This window comes from Ambystoma mexicanum, chromosome 4q, assembly GCF_040938575.1.
Source record: "Ambystoma mexicanum isolate Mex_15411 chromosome 4q, UKY_AmexF1_1, whole genome shotgun sequence".
Lineage (NCBI taxonomy): Eukaryota > Metazoa > Chordata > Amphibia > Caudata > Ambystomatidae > Ambystoma > Ambystoma mexicanum.
In genome coordinates, this window is record NC_090928.1 from 794,725,600 (window position 1) to 794,739,078 (window position 13,479).

At 45.9% G+C, this 13,479-nt stretch overlaps 1 protein-coding gene across 1 annotated transcript in view; it reads right to left on the reverse strand.

Moving 5' to 3' along the window:
* Positions 1 to 13,479, reverse strand: part of PLEK (pleckstrin) — a 324,415-nt gene that overhangs the window by 51,874 nt on the left and 259,062 nt on the right. Inside the window, exon 7 of the mRNA XM_069608360.1 lies at positions 12,007 to 12,090. Coding sequence (XP_069464461.1) covers positions 12,007 to 12,090 — 84 coding nt within the window. The remainder of the gene's footprint in view (positions 1 to 12,006; positions 12,091 to 13,479) is intronic.

Genomic DNA, 13,479 nt, shown 5'->3' on the forward strand with positions numbered 1-13,479 from the left:
AGAGTCCAACACGTCTGGAACTCGCCCAAAATCTTCAAACCAGTGAAGCAACTGGGATTCTACTCGCCCCTGCGCTCGGTGCAGGATGGAGAGCTCATCATTACAAACAATAAGGTGAGACAACAAAAGAGGAATATCGGGGTGCTTAGAGGGAACAAATTAAACAAGTGTTTCCTTGCATCCAATGGGTGGCTAATTCCCCTCCTCCCGCTTTTAGGAAACTACTTTTACGAATCAAGCAGACGAAGCTAGGAAGGCCGGTCCAGTCAGCCGTCTGCACTACGAATAACGCTAGTGAGTGGAGACCTTAGCAGTCCAGTTCCCATCGACGCCCCTGTGGGAATCAGGTGAGCGTTACAACCAGCTGGTTTTTTCTTCTGACTTTTATTTTGGGCGCAGATGCCACAAGAATGTACAAATGACTTCACGTCTTTTCGCCAGGTGGGCCACCGGAATTGTCTTTTAACTTTAGCTTCCGTTTTTGCGATACCTCGGTGCCCTTCTATCAAAGCATCATGGTAATTGGAGATGACTAGTTCTTGTAGTTCCTTGTGTGGTAAGAATAGACACCCTTGATAGTAAGCTAGGTCTTTGATGACTGAATAATCTGGGCCCTTTTTAACCCAGTCCTGCAGGGCTGCTGAATTGAAAAGTTGTTGGATTTTCAAATTAATATCTTCTAGAGTCTGTAGAGCAGTTATGCCAAGAATTCTTTCTTCTGAAATTATAGGTACCAGTTCTGGGTTCGAGTATGCTTCTCCCATTCCTATTCGGGATAAGGCATCTGCCTTGCCATTTTTACAACCTGGTCGATAAGTGATCACGAAATCGAATTCTGCAAAGAATAATGCCCACCTAAGTTGACGTGATGATTGGGCCTTGGCTGTCTTCAAATATTGCAAATTCCTGTGATCGGTGATTACAGTGATGGTATGCTTGGCACCGAGAAGATAATGCCGCCAAGCCTTGAAGGCGGATTTGATGGCTAACTGCTCTTTATCAGTAACTGCATAGTTTAACTCGGGTGCCGAGCACTTTCTGGACCAAAATGCTACTGGATGAAGTTGACCGGTTTCGGGATCCTTCTGGGATAGGACAGCCCCCATGGCTAAACTGGATGCATCGGTTTCAACTATGTATAGAAGCTCGGAGCGTGGATGCCTTAAGAGAAGTGCCGACGTGAATTTCAATTTTAGCTCTTGGAAGGCTTTTTCAGCCTCTTCAGTCCACAAGAAGCGTTTCTTTTTTCGTAAAAGTGCTGTGATGGGGTGTACAACATGTGAGAAGTCCGGAATAAATCTGCGGTAGAAATTAGCAAATCCAAGCATGCTTTGTACCCCTTTAACTGACCTGGGTGATGGCCACTTGAGAATCGCGTCCACCTTTCAAGAGTCCATTCGAACTCCTTTTGGAGTCAGGATGAATCCAAGGAATTCAACTTCTGTAGCATGAAAAACACATTTTTCCAATTTTGCATATAACTTATGCTGGCATAGTTTCTCGAGGACTGCACGAACATGCTTAACATGGTCTGATTCTGAAGAGGAGTACACCAGAATATCGTCTATGTATACGACAACACAGACGTCAATGAGTTCACGAAGGACATCGTTCATAAAACACTGGAAGGCTGCTGGTGCATTGCACAACCCGAAAGGCATCACCTGATATTCGAATAATCCGTACTTGGTGCGAAAGGCAGTCTTCCATTCATCGCCTTTTTTTACACGTACCAGATGATATGCCCCTCGGAGATACAATTTAGTGTAGATGCAAGCATCCTTTACTTGGTCTAGTAATTCGGGGATCAGAGGCAATGGGTATCGGTTCTTCACCGTAATCTGATTTAATTCGCTGTAGTCTATGCACGTTCTAAGGTCACATTCCTTTTTAGGCACGAAGAAGAAAGCTGAGGATGCAGGGGACTTGGATGAATGAATGAAGCCATTAGCAAGGTATTGGTCCAAGTATTGTTGTAGGTGAAGGTTTTCGGGTTCCGTAAGGGCGTAGATTCTACTGCATGGAGGTTGTGCACCGAGTATGAGATCGATTTGACAATCGTATCATCTGTGAGGTGGTAAGGTGTTTGCCTGTTCTTTTTGAAAAATATCCTGGAATTCTTGATATTCCTGAGGTAACTGCACAGCTGGGCTAGTGACTGTGGCCAGGCCTTTGTTCAAGGTCTTTTCCGGGTAACAGGTGTGTGCACAATCCGGGAAGGTTATTCTCTTCTCTCGCCAATCAATACTAGGATTATGTGTTTCCAACCAAGGTATCCCCAGTATTATTTGGAACTGCGGGGCTTTGATTAAATCAAACACAATAGTCTGTCGATGCCCATCCTGACCCAACAGTGTCATCTCTGTAGTGGAATGAGTTACATGCCCAGAGGAAATGTCAGTTCCATCGATTGTGGTGATGACATCCGAAGTGGTCTTTTTGCAAAGAGGTAGATTCATCCTAGAAGCCAGTTTGTGGTCCATATAGTTTCCTACGGCTCCGCTATCAATCTATGCCCTTACTGCGTGCATACGTGATGGCTGCCTTGGGTTAATAAGGACCATTGGTATGATTAGGTGCAAGGTCTGAGTGTCCTTCTTTAAGCTCGGCAAGCGGACCTCTACGCTTGTCGGGCGTGGTTGTTTCCCGAATCAGGCTCTGTTTGGCTTTTGTCAGCAACTCCGACTATTTTCTTGGATGGTTTTATAGGGCAATCCCGTAGAAAATGTCCTGAGGCCCCACAGTACAAACACAGTTGCATCTGCCGTCTCCTTTCCCTTTCCTTTTGAATTAAGGGTGCCTTAACCTCCCCGATCTGCATAGGTCCTGATGTATCTGTTCCTTTTGGGGTAACGTTGGGTTTAACCAATACCTGATTCTCGAACTTGGCTCGATCAGCTTTTCTAGACTGAAGGCGGTGGTCTAATTGGACCACTAAGTCTATATATTCTGCGCACTCCTGAGGTGGTATCACAGCTTGGGCCAGAACATCTTTGAGTTCACCCCGAAATAATGTAATTCGTTTTGCCTCAGGCCATCGGTTTCCACCACCAAACTATTGAAGGTTGCAATATAGGTTAGCAGATCCTGGTTACCCTGTCGTAGGGATAAAAGTTTGTTATCCAGGGCCTGTCCCTGTGAATGTCTGGCGAATAGTCTTTCCATGCTTAATTGAAAACCCTGAAAATCCCGAAGAAGAGGGTCATCCTGGTTGACTAGTGGAATTGACCAATCCGCTGCGCTGCCACTAAGGTATGATAGTACAAAGGCTACTTTGGCTTGGTCGTTTGGAAAGGCTCCAGGTCTGCATAAAAAGTGCAAGCGACATTGGTTCATGAACACGGTGAACCTTTTCGGGTCCCCAGCAAAGCGTTCGGGTGGAGCTAAAGGAATGCTCCTGTCATGATGCCTACCCCCAGAGCACCAGGCCAGGCCCAGCACCCCTGGGAGCAGGCATCATGCCCCCGGGTAAAAGCCCAGCGGCCCCTTATAGGGGCTCTTTGGACTCTGTCCTGGCGCCGTTGGCGCCAGGCTCATGTTGGACATCAGTCCTGGCGCCATAGGCGCCAGGCTCATAAAGGAAGGTGTTTTGTGCACTTACCTGATGCAGACCATGCTGCAAGATTCAGGCCTCCCTGAGACCTGAAAGGGACTATTTTTTCATTGGGACTATTCTGCCACTCGGGCGTGGCCGGGGAAGGATACTTACCTGGAACTACTTTGGGGGCTATTTAAGCCACGCCCAGACAGTAGCTCACGCTTCGCGTTGTTCTGCATCGCGTTGTTCTGCATCCAAGCAGCTGAACGCTCACCATGTCTGCTCCTGCATATGGTCTCCAGCCACGCCCTCCTCGATCCTGGAACACCTGTAAGGAAAGAAGAGAAGAGAAAGGTGAAAACCAAGAATTTTAACTTCTTACCTGCATCCGGAACCTTCACGCCAGCGTTCCTGAGAAAAGACTTTCATTTAAAAGCACCGCGTTGTTCACTGCAGCGCCGCGCTTCACTCACCTGTCCTCGGGAGTTCTTCTGGCTCCACCGCGACTGTCTGCACCAGTCGCCACATCTCTGCGCATAGGGGAGAGAAGAAGAGACAAAAGGTGAGCAGAAGGAACATATGAGGAAAGCATAATTTTCCACCATAACACTTACCGGTCTTCTGTTGGCGGACCATTCCTCATTTCGGGTCGGCGCCGCTTCGTTGGCAGGTACCGCACCCCGGCCCCTATGGGGAAAGGACAAAAGACATTACTGGAGGAATATAAAGACATTAAGAGGGATCGCCCTCATCGCTAACTCACCTGAGTTTATCATCAGCAATTCAATCCCTCAACGCATCGCCTTCATTCTGCACCTGAAATAAAGGACAGATCACAGGTTAGGAAGGCAACAGAAAAGGAGGCTCTACACTTGAACTTTTGTAATCTTCATACTTACGGCGTTCCGCTCAGAAAAGTCAAGTGGATTTTGCCAGCGCCATTCTGAAAACCAGTGAAATAACTGGACTAACACGCACCCCTGCACCAGAAGCAGGATGGAGAGTCCATCCTTTGAAACCATAAGGTGAGCTTCAACCGGGGATTTCGGAGGAAGTTAGAGAAGAACGAAGAGGGGAAGGGGGGAGCAAGCACACTATTCTGCAGACTGTTAATCCCCTTTCTCATCTGCAGAAGGATATTCCTACGGGCCAGACAAGCAAGATTTGAGGGTCCTGTTGTGTCGGTGTTCCGAATTCTGCGCATCACGCTCGAAGAGGCCACAGCAACCCAGACTAGACCAGCGCCTCCGTGGGAGTCAGGTGAGCGTAACAGCTCCCTGGAGAACCACTTGCACAGGATTGCTCGATGAAATGGGGGTTGGATTCCCCCCGAGTCCAGGTAGTGGTGTTTGCCCAGCTTGGTTTTGCAGCAGTTGCCTAGCCAAATCATCAGTGAGCTCCTTTGAGACTATCAGTTCTCTCCTGAGGGCATTAGTTTCTTGGCGCGCGGAATGCACTTCTGCCCTAACTTCCCCTAGCAATAGGGCTAGTTGGTCGGTTTCTGAGATTTCCATTAAGCTCGGGTGGGGATTTGTAGATGGTCTTCGCGTTCTGTTACGCTCACCTGGTTCCCATAGGGGTGTCGGTCGGACCCGGACAGCTGCAGTCTCCACCAACGTGATGCGTAGTGCAGAGATGACTGTTTGGACTGGCCCACCTAATTTCGTCTGCTTGACCCGAAGAAGTATTCTCCTGCAAGTGGAGAAAGGGATTTAGCCACCCGTGGATATTAGCAAGGACCCCCCGCTGCTCTCGATCTCCCCACTAGTCACCTCTGATATTCCCTTTTAGTAAGCTCACCTTATGTATTTAAATGATGAGCTCTCCATCCTGCGTGGCATGCAGGGGCGCGTAGATACCAGTTACTTCTCTGGCTTGAAGGTACTGGAGGAGTTCCGGCTATTGACTCCAGGGCTTATAAAGTTCAAAAGAGTTAAATGTGTCCGATGTTCACTCTTGCTCCATTGCCTTTTTTGAATTGCAGCTGGGTCCAAAGAATATTGCCTGGAGGTAGCTGTTGGCGTTTAGGTAAGCGTCTGTATTTCCCAATACTGTCCTGTAAAAGTTACATGAGTTTTACTTGTTGTTCTCTCTCCCTTTATAGGTGCGGCATATGAAGATGTGACATATTAAAGGGTAATGCCTCCGGTGGTAAATCAGGTAAGTCTATGGTAAAGAGATGATATTTGTCGGCTTCCTGGCTCACCTTGTTGTTTCTTTGGTTTTCTCCAGATACTGGAGTTCGACGATGAAAAAGATGGAGGCAGCGTCGAGTTGAAAGATGCTGTGGACTGGTGAGTATAACGCGGCACTGCAGCTGACGATGCGACGCGTGTTGTAATAATGTTCTTTCCAGGCTCGGAGACGTGCTGGGTCCGGAATCAGGTAAGGAATAGAAATGATGTTCGTGATCTAACCTTTCCTCCTTCTTTTCCCCTCTTCCTAGGAGCTCCGGATTCGAGGCGGGCGTGGCAGAAGACTGGATGCAGGCTTGCAGGCACGGTGAACGTTACGCTGCAGAATGCAGAATAACGCAAAGCGTGTGCTGCTGATTAGGTGTGGTTTAAATAGCCTCCAAAGTAGTTCCAGGTAAGAAGTTCCCCAGAACCACACCCGAGTAAAAAAATAGTCCCTGTAATAAAATAGTCCCATTCAGGCCTCATGTTGGCTTGGATTCAGTTGCAGCATGGTCTGCATGAGGTAAGTAATGTCTATGAGCCTGGCGCCTATGGCGCCAGGACTGATTCCTAGCCAGGACTGAACCCAAACAGCCCCCAGCCGGGGCTGTTGGGGTTTTGATAAATATGTGGATGCCTGCTCCCAGGGCTGATGGACTCGATCCGGATGCCCGGGGGTAGGCATCATGACAGTATAACAACACGGATCAGTAAAAGCATGTAGCAGCAAGCTCGCTGCATCTTTTCTACAGCCTACGAAATTATGGTCAGCTTACCCCTGATGGTGCCGGGCACCAAGCAGGAAGTACACTCTGCGTGTTTCCCTGTTCCATGAGAGAAAGCTAACTCTGCAGATGGAGAGGCTTGAATCTCTACGGATATCTTCCTGATTTTTAAACTGCAGAAATAATGTGGAATCTGCAGGGATCCACTGTAATGACGATCATCATGTTTGTACTTTGTCACTACTATTACTGATCTTGGGCGTGTGAAAATGCGCACAGGGTGATGAACACAAAGTCTACTTTGCAGGGGCGGTAAAAGGCAAAATACCCAGAGAACACGCCAAATTCATGTGCCTTTTACATCCCCTCTGGACAATAATCCAATGCAGAGTAGACATCACAGAGAAATACAATTAGAATAATACATCACATCAAATATAATAATTTGAATCAACTACAAAATACAAACAAGGTCTGTGCCGATTGCTTCACAGGATGGAACAACGAAGGGTGTCTGATAGCATCTGTTACATTGATAATATTGGTAGCACATGAAACTGAAAAACCTCAACAGCACACTATCCTCAATGTGAGGATGATGATGCTGGAAGGAGGGATTATTACTCCACTCGATGTGATAGTATCACGTAACCTCAATTCAAGTCCAAGGTTTTTCATGTAATTGATATAATGCTTTTAAAATCCTTTGAATTGGCTCAGTTGAGCATAGATTGCCTGCGGGAGCAAAACAGGGTGACAGGATGAAGGAGGGGTTCACTGCAATTGCACTGGTTAGAAGAGTAATTGACATTAAATAGAAAATTACAGGAAGGGATATGTTTAAACATTGGAATCGCTTATTGGTAACTATGGCACCAAATGTGAAAATGTTGAACTAGTACATTGTATGATACAAAATGTGTATCGGAGCATTGCGAAGTATGTTGTTAAATGTCAGATTGGAAATACAGGTGTGGATACAGATGTTAGAGTCCAAGCTCATATAGTGACAAAATAGAATCGAAAGTTAGAAGGAGAAGGAGAAGCAGCTTTCTCATGGGAGGGGCTCTTTTAACAAAAATGGGTTTGCAAGCATTTCTATGTATAAACATGATTGACACCTAACAAAAAAAAAATTGGAACAGAAAAGACAGTTTTTATATTCTTTTCTAAATGTTCATGTGCTATTTGAGAGGTCTGCAATCAAGGGCTAAACCGAGCCACAGGAGGACACAGTCGCCCTCACATGTGAGCTTGGGCTACTTGCTAAAGTTACTTAAGACCATACAATGTTCACTTCACTCAAGAAGGTGTTGGTTGTAGGGGAGGTCCAAGGGGGCTTCAGCAGCCTTTAGTCGACTGCTGGATGAGAGCCCTTAGTTAATCAGTCTTTAATTGAAGAAACCACTCTAAGTGGTCATAAGTGGTAATATAGTTGGATGCCCAAAGAGATAAGCTGCTGCCAGATCAGAATGACAAGATTTTAGCAGTTGGTTTCCTCAAAGATGGCTACCAGGAGCACATTTGGCTCAAATCAGGGAATATTCGTTGGCAGTGCTCAGAGAGGTTTCCATGATTTAGCATCAGGTGAGTGAGTGCTTGCAGTTTCGCATTTTAGGATGCTGCGGCCAATCTGGATAAATGGCCGCCAATTCAGTGATCCAATTTCCACAGGCAACATTATTTGTGGGTAATTGCAGAATCTAGCTTTCAAACATACCAAGAGGTCCCAACATATTTTAGGACTGGTGCAATTATATAATCAAACTCCAGTCCTGGAATATTTGGGGCAAGTGTTGGATAATGCCTTTAAAAAAAATATCAAATCACATTCGGTGTGATTCGATGTTATCGTTTTTGTTAATATCACTGGATACCATAAAGAGTGTCTCTGCCTCACATTTCCTTTTTGGGGTGTTTTTCAGACATAATGGGCCTCATTACAAGTCTGGTTGTAAGGTGGGTTGCTGCTAGCCTTGCAATAGTTTCCGGCACCTGGCTAGCCAGAAACACCGGGGATTACGACCTGCCATTGCGGGACTCAATGGGAATGGGGACCACAGAAGCATCAGCACCATTAATAACGGTGCCGGTGCTTCCATGAAACTCGGCGGGCGGGTGCCTTTCCGCCCCCACCAGGTCTGACCCTGGTGGGCAGGGCGACACCCAGCCGCAAAATCGCACTATGCCGGTCCGATAACAACGGTGCCGGTAGGCTTACCGGCACCATTGTTACCGGACCGAATGGTCGTAATGAGGCCCAATGTTTCCTGAGAAAAAGCCATCCAAATCAAATGCCTGCTCAGTGGTTGTCCTTATGCCAGTGTGTTTGGTGCTAGACCTGTCTCCCATTGTGTTCTTGGTGTGAGACAGGCATGGTATCAAGAGATGACACAGACAACAGAGTGTGAATTCAACAATTTGACTTTTATTGATTATCAGGATGGGTGTAATGCCTAACATGCCCTATAGCTATGGTGAGGATTTCCCTACCAAAGAAACTAAGGAAAGTCTATGGGGGTCATTACGAGATGGGCGGTAGCCATGGTGCTATTAGCATACCGTGCTAATACCGTGCCTCCATACCTGCCTCCCATACCGTGACCGAGTCTGGTCTTGTTCAATGGAGACTTACCGGTCCATTCCGACCCTGGAGGGACTGGTAAGTCCCCATTGAACAAACCATTGGGAATGGGGAGGGTGCTAATAATGGGATCGCGAATGGCAAGCCTATTATTAGCGCCCTGGTCCCTTAGCGGGACCCGTAAAGGATGTGTGGTCCGACCACACGTCCCTTACGGTTCCTGCTAAGGGACCTCAGAATTGGGCGATAGGGGATTACCCGCACCGGTCTCCTTACCGGTGCCCGGTATCCCCTACCGCCCAACTCGGAATGAGGCCCTATGTCTGTAAGTCCAAATCAAAAGCCTGTCTCTGTCAAAACCAATGTTTGGCCTCACAGTTAATACCCAAATGTAGTGTAGTGTTATATTAACTCAATAGTGTTTAGCATAAAGTCTCTTCCCCAAAGCACACTTGGTTTCAATATACAAAGTTCAGAAGGATATTAGGATTCCCTTCCCCAAGCTTAAAGTACTGGTTCACCAAAACAATGTTCCACAAGAGCATAGGGTTTCCTTCCGGAGGTCATGGTTCCCTTCCCCAAGATTCAGGCACATATTCACAAGGCAATGTTCAAAAGGATCTCAGCGTTCCCTTCCCAGAGCTTCAGGCACAGATTCACAAAGCAATGTTCATAAGGAGCTAAGGGTTCCCTTCCCCAAGCTTCAACCAATGATTCAGTAAAAAGTTTAAAAAACACTTATTCTTAAGTTTTTGTTCAGCACCTTCCATACACTTGGTTGGGGCTCTCTGGTCTAGGTGCAGTTGTCAGACCGCACGGTCCACCCATTGCAGGTCACGCAACCAGTGGCCCTTGGCATGACACTTTCAGCTTGAGACCTTGTACAAGCTTTCTCCTTGGCATTTCTTGACTCTCTATACTTTTATAGGCCAACTTTATATTCAATCTGTCTCTCTGATCACAGGGGGTTTGCAGCTTTTAGGTTCTTTTTTGCTTGCCCTTCTGCTGTTCACCGGTTAGCTTTCAAACACTTTATTCCTCACTAGTAGTAGTAGCTTATATACTTTTCATGCTTCCTCAGCTATCCAGAGACTTTGGAAAGAGTACAAATCGCCTGCACCTGACCACTCTGATGTCCTGTTTTAAAAAATTCTGCTGCCAACCTTTCAGTCTTTCTCTGTTGCTCAAAAGGGCTTTCAAAGCCATGCAAATTTCTTATACGCGATCACTCTGATACACCTTTTCACTTTATTGCTTGGTCAGCGTAACATTTGATTGTTCGTAGCCATACTTCTGTTCGGAAACAATCACAAGTTTAACGACAGCATGTGCCCGCTTTTGTCACAATGTATCTTCTCTTCTTTCGCTCATGCACCGGGTTCCTTCACACACAGAAACTCACTGGTTGTGTTACTGGATGCTGCGGCTCCTCTGCTCTCTCACAGCTTCTCATGAACTGGGGTCAGGGTCTCACCACCTGCCCCTAAGGCACTCCTGGGCCAGCTCCTCTGCCCAGGGGAACAAGCACTTGCAGAACCAAACAGGAAGGGCTGACACTGCACACAGCTTCCTTCGTCCGACCTCACATGCTCCTTGGAGACAAAGCTCCTTTGCCACGCTTCCACAGAGCACCCTGCTCTTTCCAGTATTCTCGGGTTTTGCTGTCCTCCAGTTTCCAGCGGTCTATCTTGTCTTCTCTGCTGCTTTCTTCTTCCTCGCGGCCGATGCTGCCACGCCACCCTTTTATACACCTGTTTCCCCTCAAGGATTTTCAGGTGTGCTTCACTTGTCAGTTTTGCCTGATTCCAAATAGACCAATTACTGGGAATGCCTGACTGGCAGCTCTGTTGTCTTCAGACTCCATCTTCTTCATCCCAGTACTATAGTGGTGTTTCCTATAGATAATCTGAATTACTCTTTGAGGCATCTTCCTCTTCCCAGTACTTTTTGTTTTGTCAGGGGGAAAGTCATGATATGAACAGCAATATCCAACAACGGCTGTGGGAGGGTTGGTCAGGTTAGTGTCAGAACAGGAATATCATTTTTTTTTTCATGGGAACAACTATGAATTGGCGAATTGAGATCTACTGTGGGAAGTATGTGTCGGTTGTAATGATTTCTCCTTTTCCTGCTCCCAGGATACTTTCTGGTATATGTAGTAGATATTGTTCCCTGCTGTTTTATTCCAACCGTAACATTTTCCAAAAGGAATGGCTCTTCCCTGCCCCCCTGAGCAGGAAAGTGAGTAGATTTGATAACACCTTCAGGCTTCTCACATTGGTAACAACTTTGAGCTTCAAGGAGATTTCCTGCTTGTCTCTTTCGATAGTCCTAGAGGATGAGCTGGCAGTCATCCCACATACTTGACCTAAGGGGATACAGCATCACAGCTATTATGCACATCTCTTTAAACTTCCAGGCACTTGCTCTTCAGCAGCAGGACAATCCTGTGGTTCCAACACTGAAGTCAGAAGGTTGCATTGGTGTTGAGGATGGAATTTGGGAACAGGCAGACCTCATTTGTCAGCCACCTTCACAGTGGCAGAAACAAAAATAAGTAGGTTCTTAGTTTTAAGAGGAGGTTTGCGTCCTCAGGGATTATCAACTGTAGTGACGCAGAACTTGGCATTATAAAAGGAAATCCCTAAGACTAGTTGGTGAAATTTCAAGCCCCTGAAAACCAATAGGACTTTCTCATCCACTGCACTACATTTGCAGTTAAGGCCATTCCCTCAAATGTGTGCTAATCAAAATGTTAGGATCTCCTTTTGAACCAAGTACTTTATTAGACAAAGGAAATGTTCATAAAACATGTTTGCCTGGGTTAAAGGACCCTACATTTATGAAATGCAGTCTTGCATATCATTTTGATCTTGAAAAGCTTCTAGTTCGAGTTTAGAATTCAATACAAGTGTTACCTGAGTTTTTGTACATATATGTAACAAAACAAATGCAAAAGGAGATATATCTAGAGCCTCTTACCCCGGCAGGGTCGTAGTAGTGTAGATACGCAGGGTCCTCTCTCAGAATAAATTTTCGTACTTTCCAGTTTTTTCTACGATGGCCCTGTGGAAATTCAAGAAAAGGACATGGTTGTTGACAGACCACTCTATCAAATGTCTTTAGGTTACATAAACCGCAATTGAAAACACATATGATTTTGAATGCTTTTTAGACATTTTATGTTCAAATTGGCCTCATTACGAGGTCGACGCTAACCGGGCCAGCGGGTTGTCGCCGGCCCCATAACACCAGATTTGCCGGCTGGCTACCCGGTGCCACCGGGACATTACAAGTCCCGGCAGAGCATAAAATTAGGCGGCAGATCTTCTAGTCCCCATTCCCATGGAGTCCCATAGTCCCCATGGGGACTCGGAAGCACCGGCACTGTTGCTGATGGTGCCAGTGCGTACATGGCAACTCTGCCGGCTGGAGCCGCTGCGCCTGGCAGGGTCAGACCTGCCGACAGACTCATAGTGTGGCGGTCCAGAAACAAGGGGGACCGCCACGCTTGTAATGATGCCCATTGTCTCTGAAAATGGTAAACCAATACTGCAAAACATAAGGATAATGTCAACCAAATTGTGAGGTTTGTATTGAATACAAAATAGAGTGATTATCAAGATATGTGGATGCTTGTGTGCATTACATCATGAATCTCAATACGAATGCATTTATTATTTGCAAAAGGAAGAGCAACACAATTGTAAAACACATGAACAAAAAGAAAATGTTTCATTACTAGATATTGTTTTCAAAAATACAATATTCAATGTGAGATTCCCAATTGCAGCATACCAAATGTTTATCAGTGTTTTTCTGTCTCTTTGGCATTGATGAAGATTGCTTTAATTTAAAAAATCCACACTTACATTTTTCCAATTTGAAAAAATATAATGATATAATACTTTGATATACAAATATACAATAACCAAATATCCAGATATCCAGATATACAATCTCTAATCATACATCTAATCTACAGACCACCGGGCCCACTTGGGACCTTTGAGGTGGATCTGCACAGCCTATTAACTAATAATGCCAAGATTACATCACAATTGCTGGTACTAGGGGACTTCAACCTTGGCTTCAATGATCAAGCAGATGCACATGCATCTACAATGCCAATACCCTCAATACTCTAGGACTCACCCAAAAAGTTAACACCTCGACCCACGTGAAGGGCAGAATACTAGACTGGGTTGCTGACTCCAACTGTACAGCCGCCATCTCCTCTATCACGCCTTTATCCTGGACTGACCACTCATTGATGTCCTTCAATCTACTAACCACCAGACCATCCACTGTAGTCCCACATATGGCTCCACCCTGCCTTACTAGAAATAAAAAGAATATGACAGTGGATAATATTATTCCTGCTATCCTCCCAACTTTAAATGCATTACCAGACAACCTAGACCCTAGCGCACTAGTCCATGAATACAATTGTAT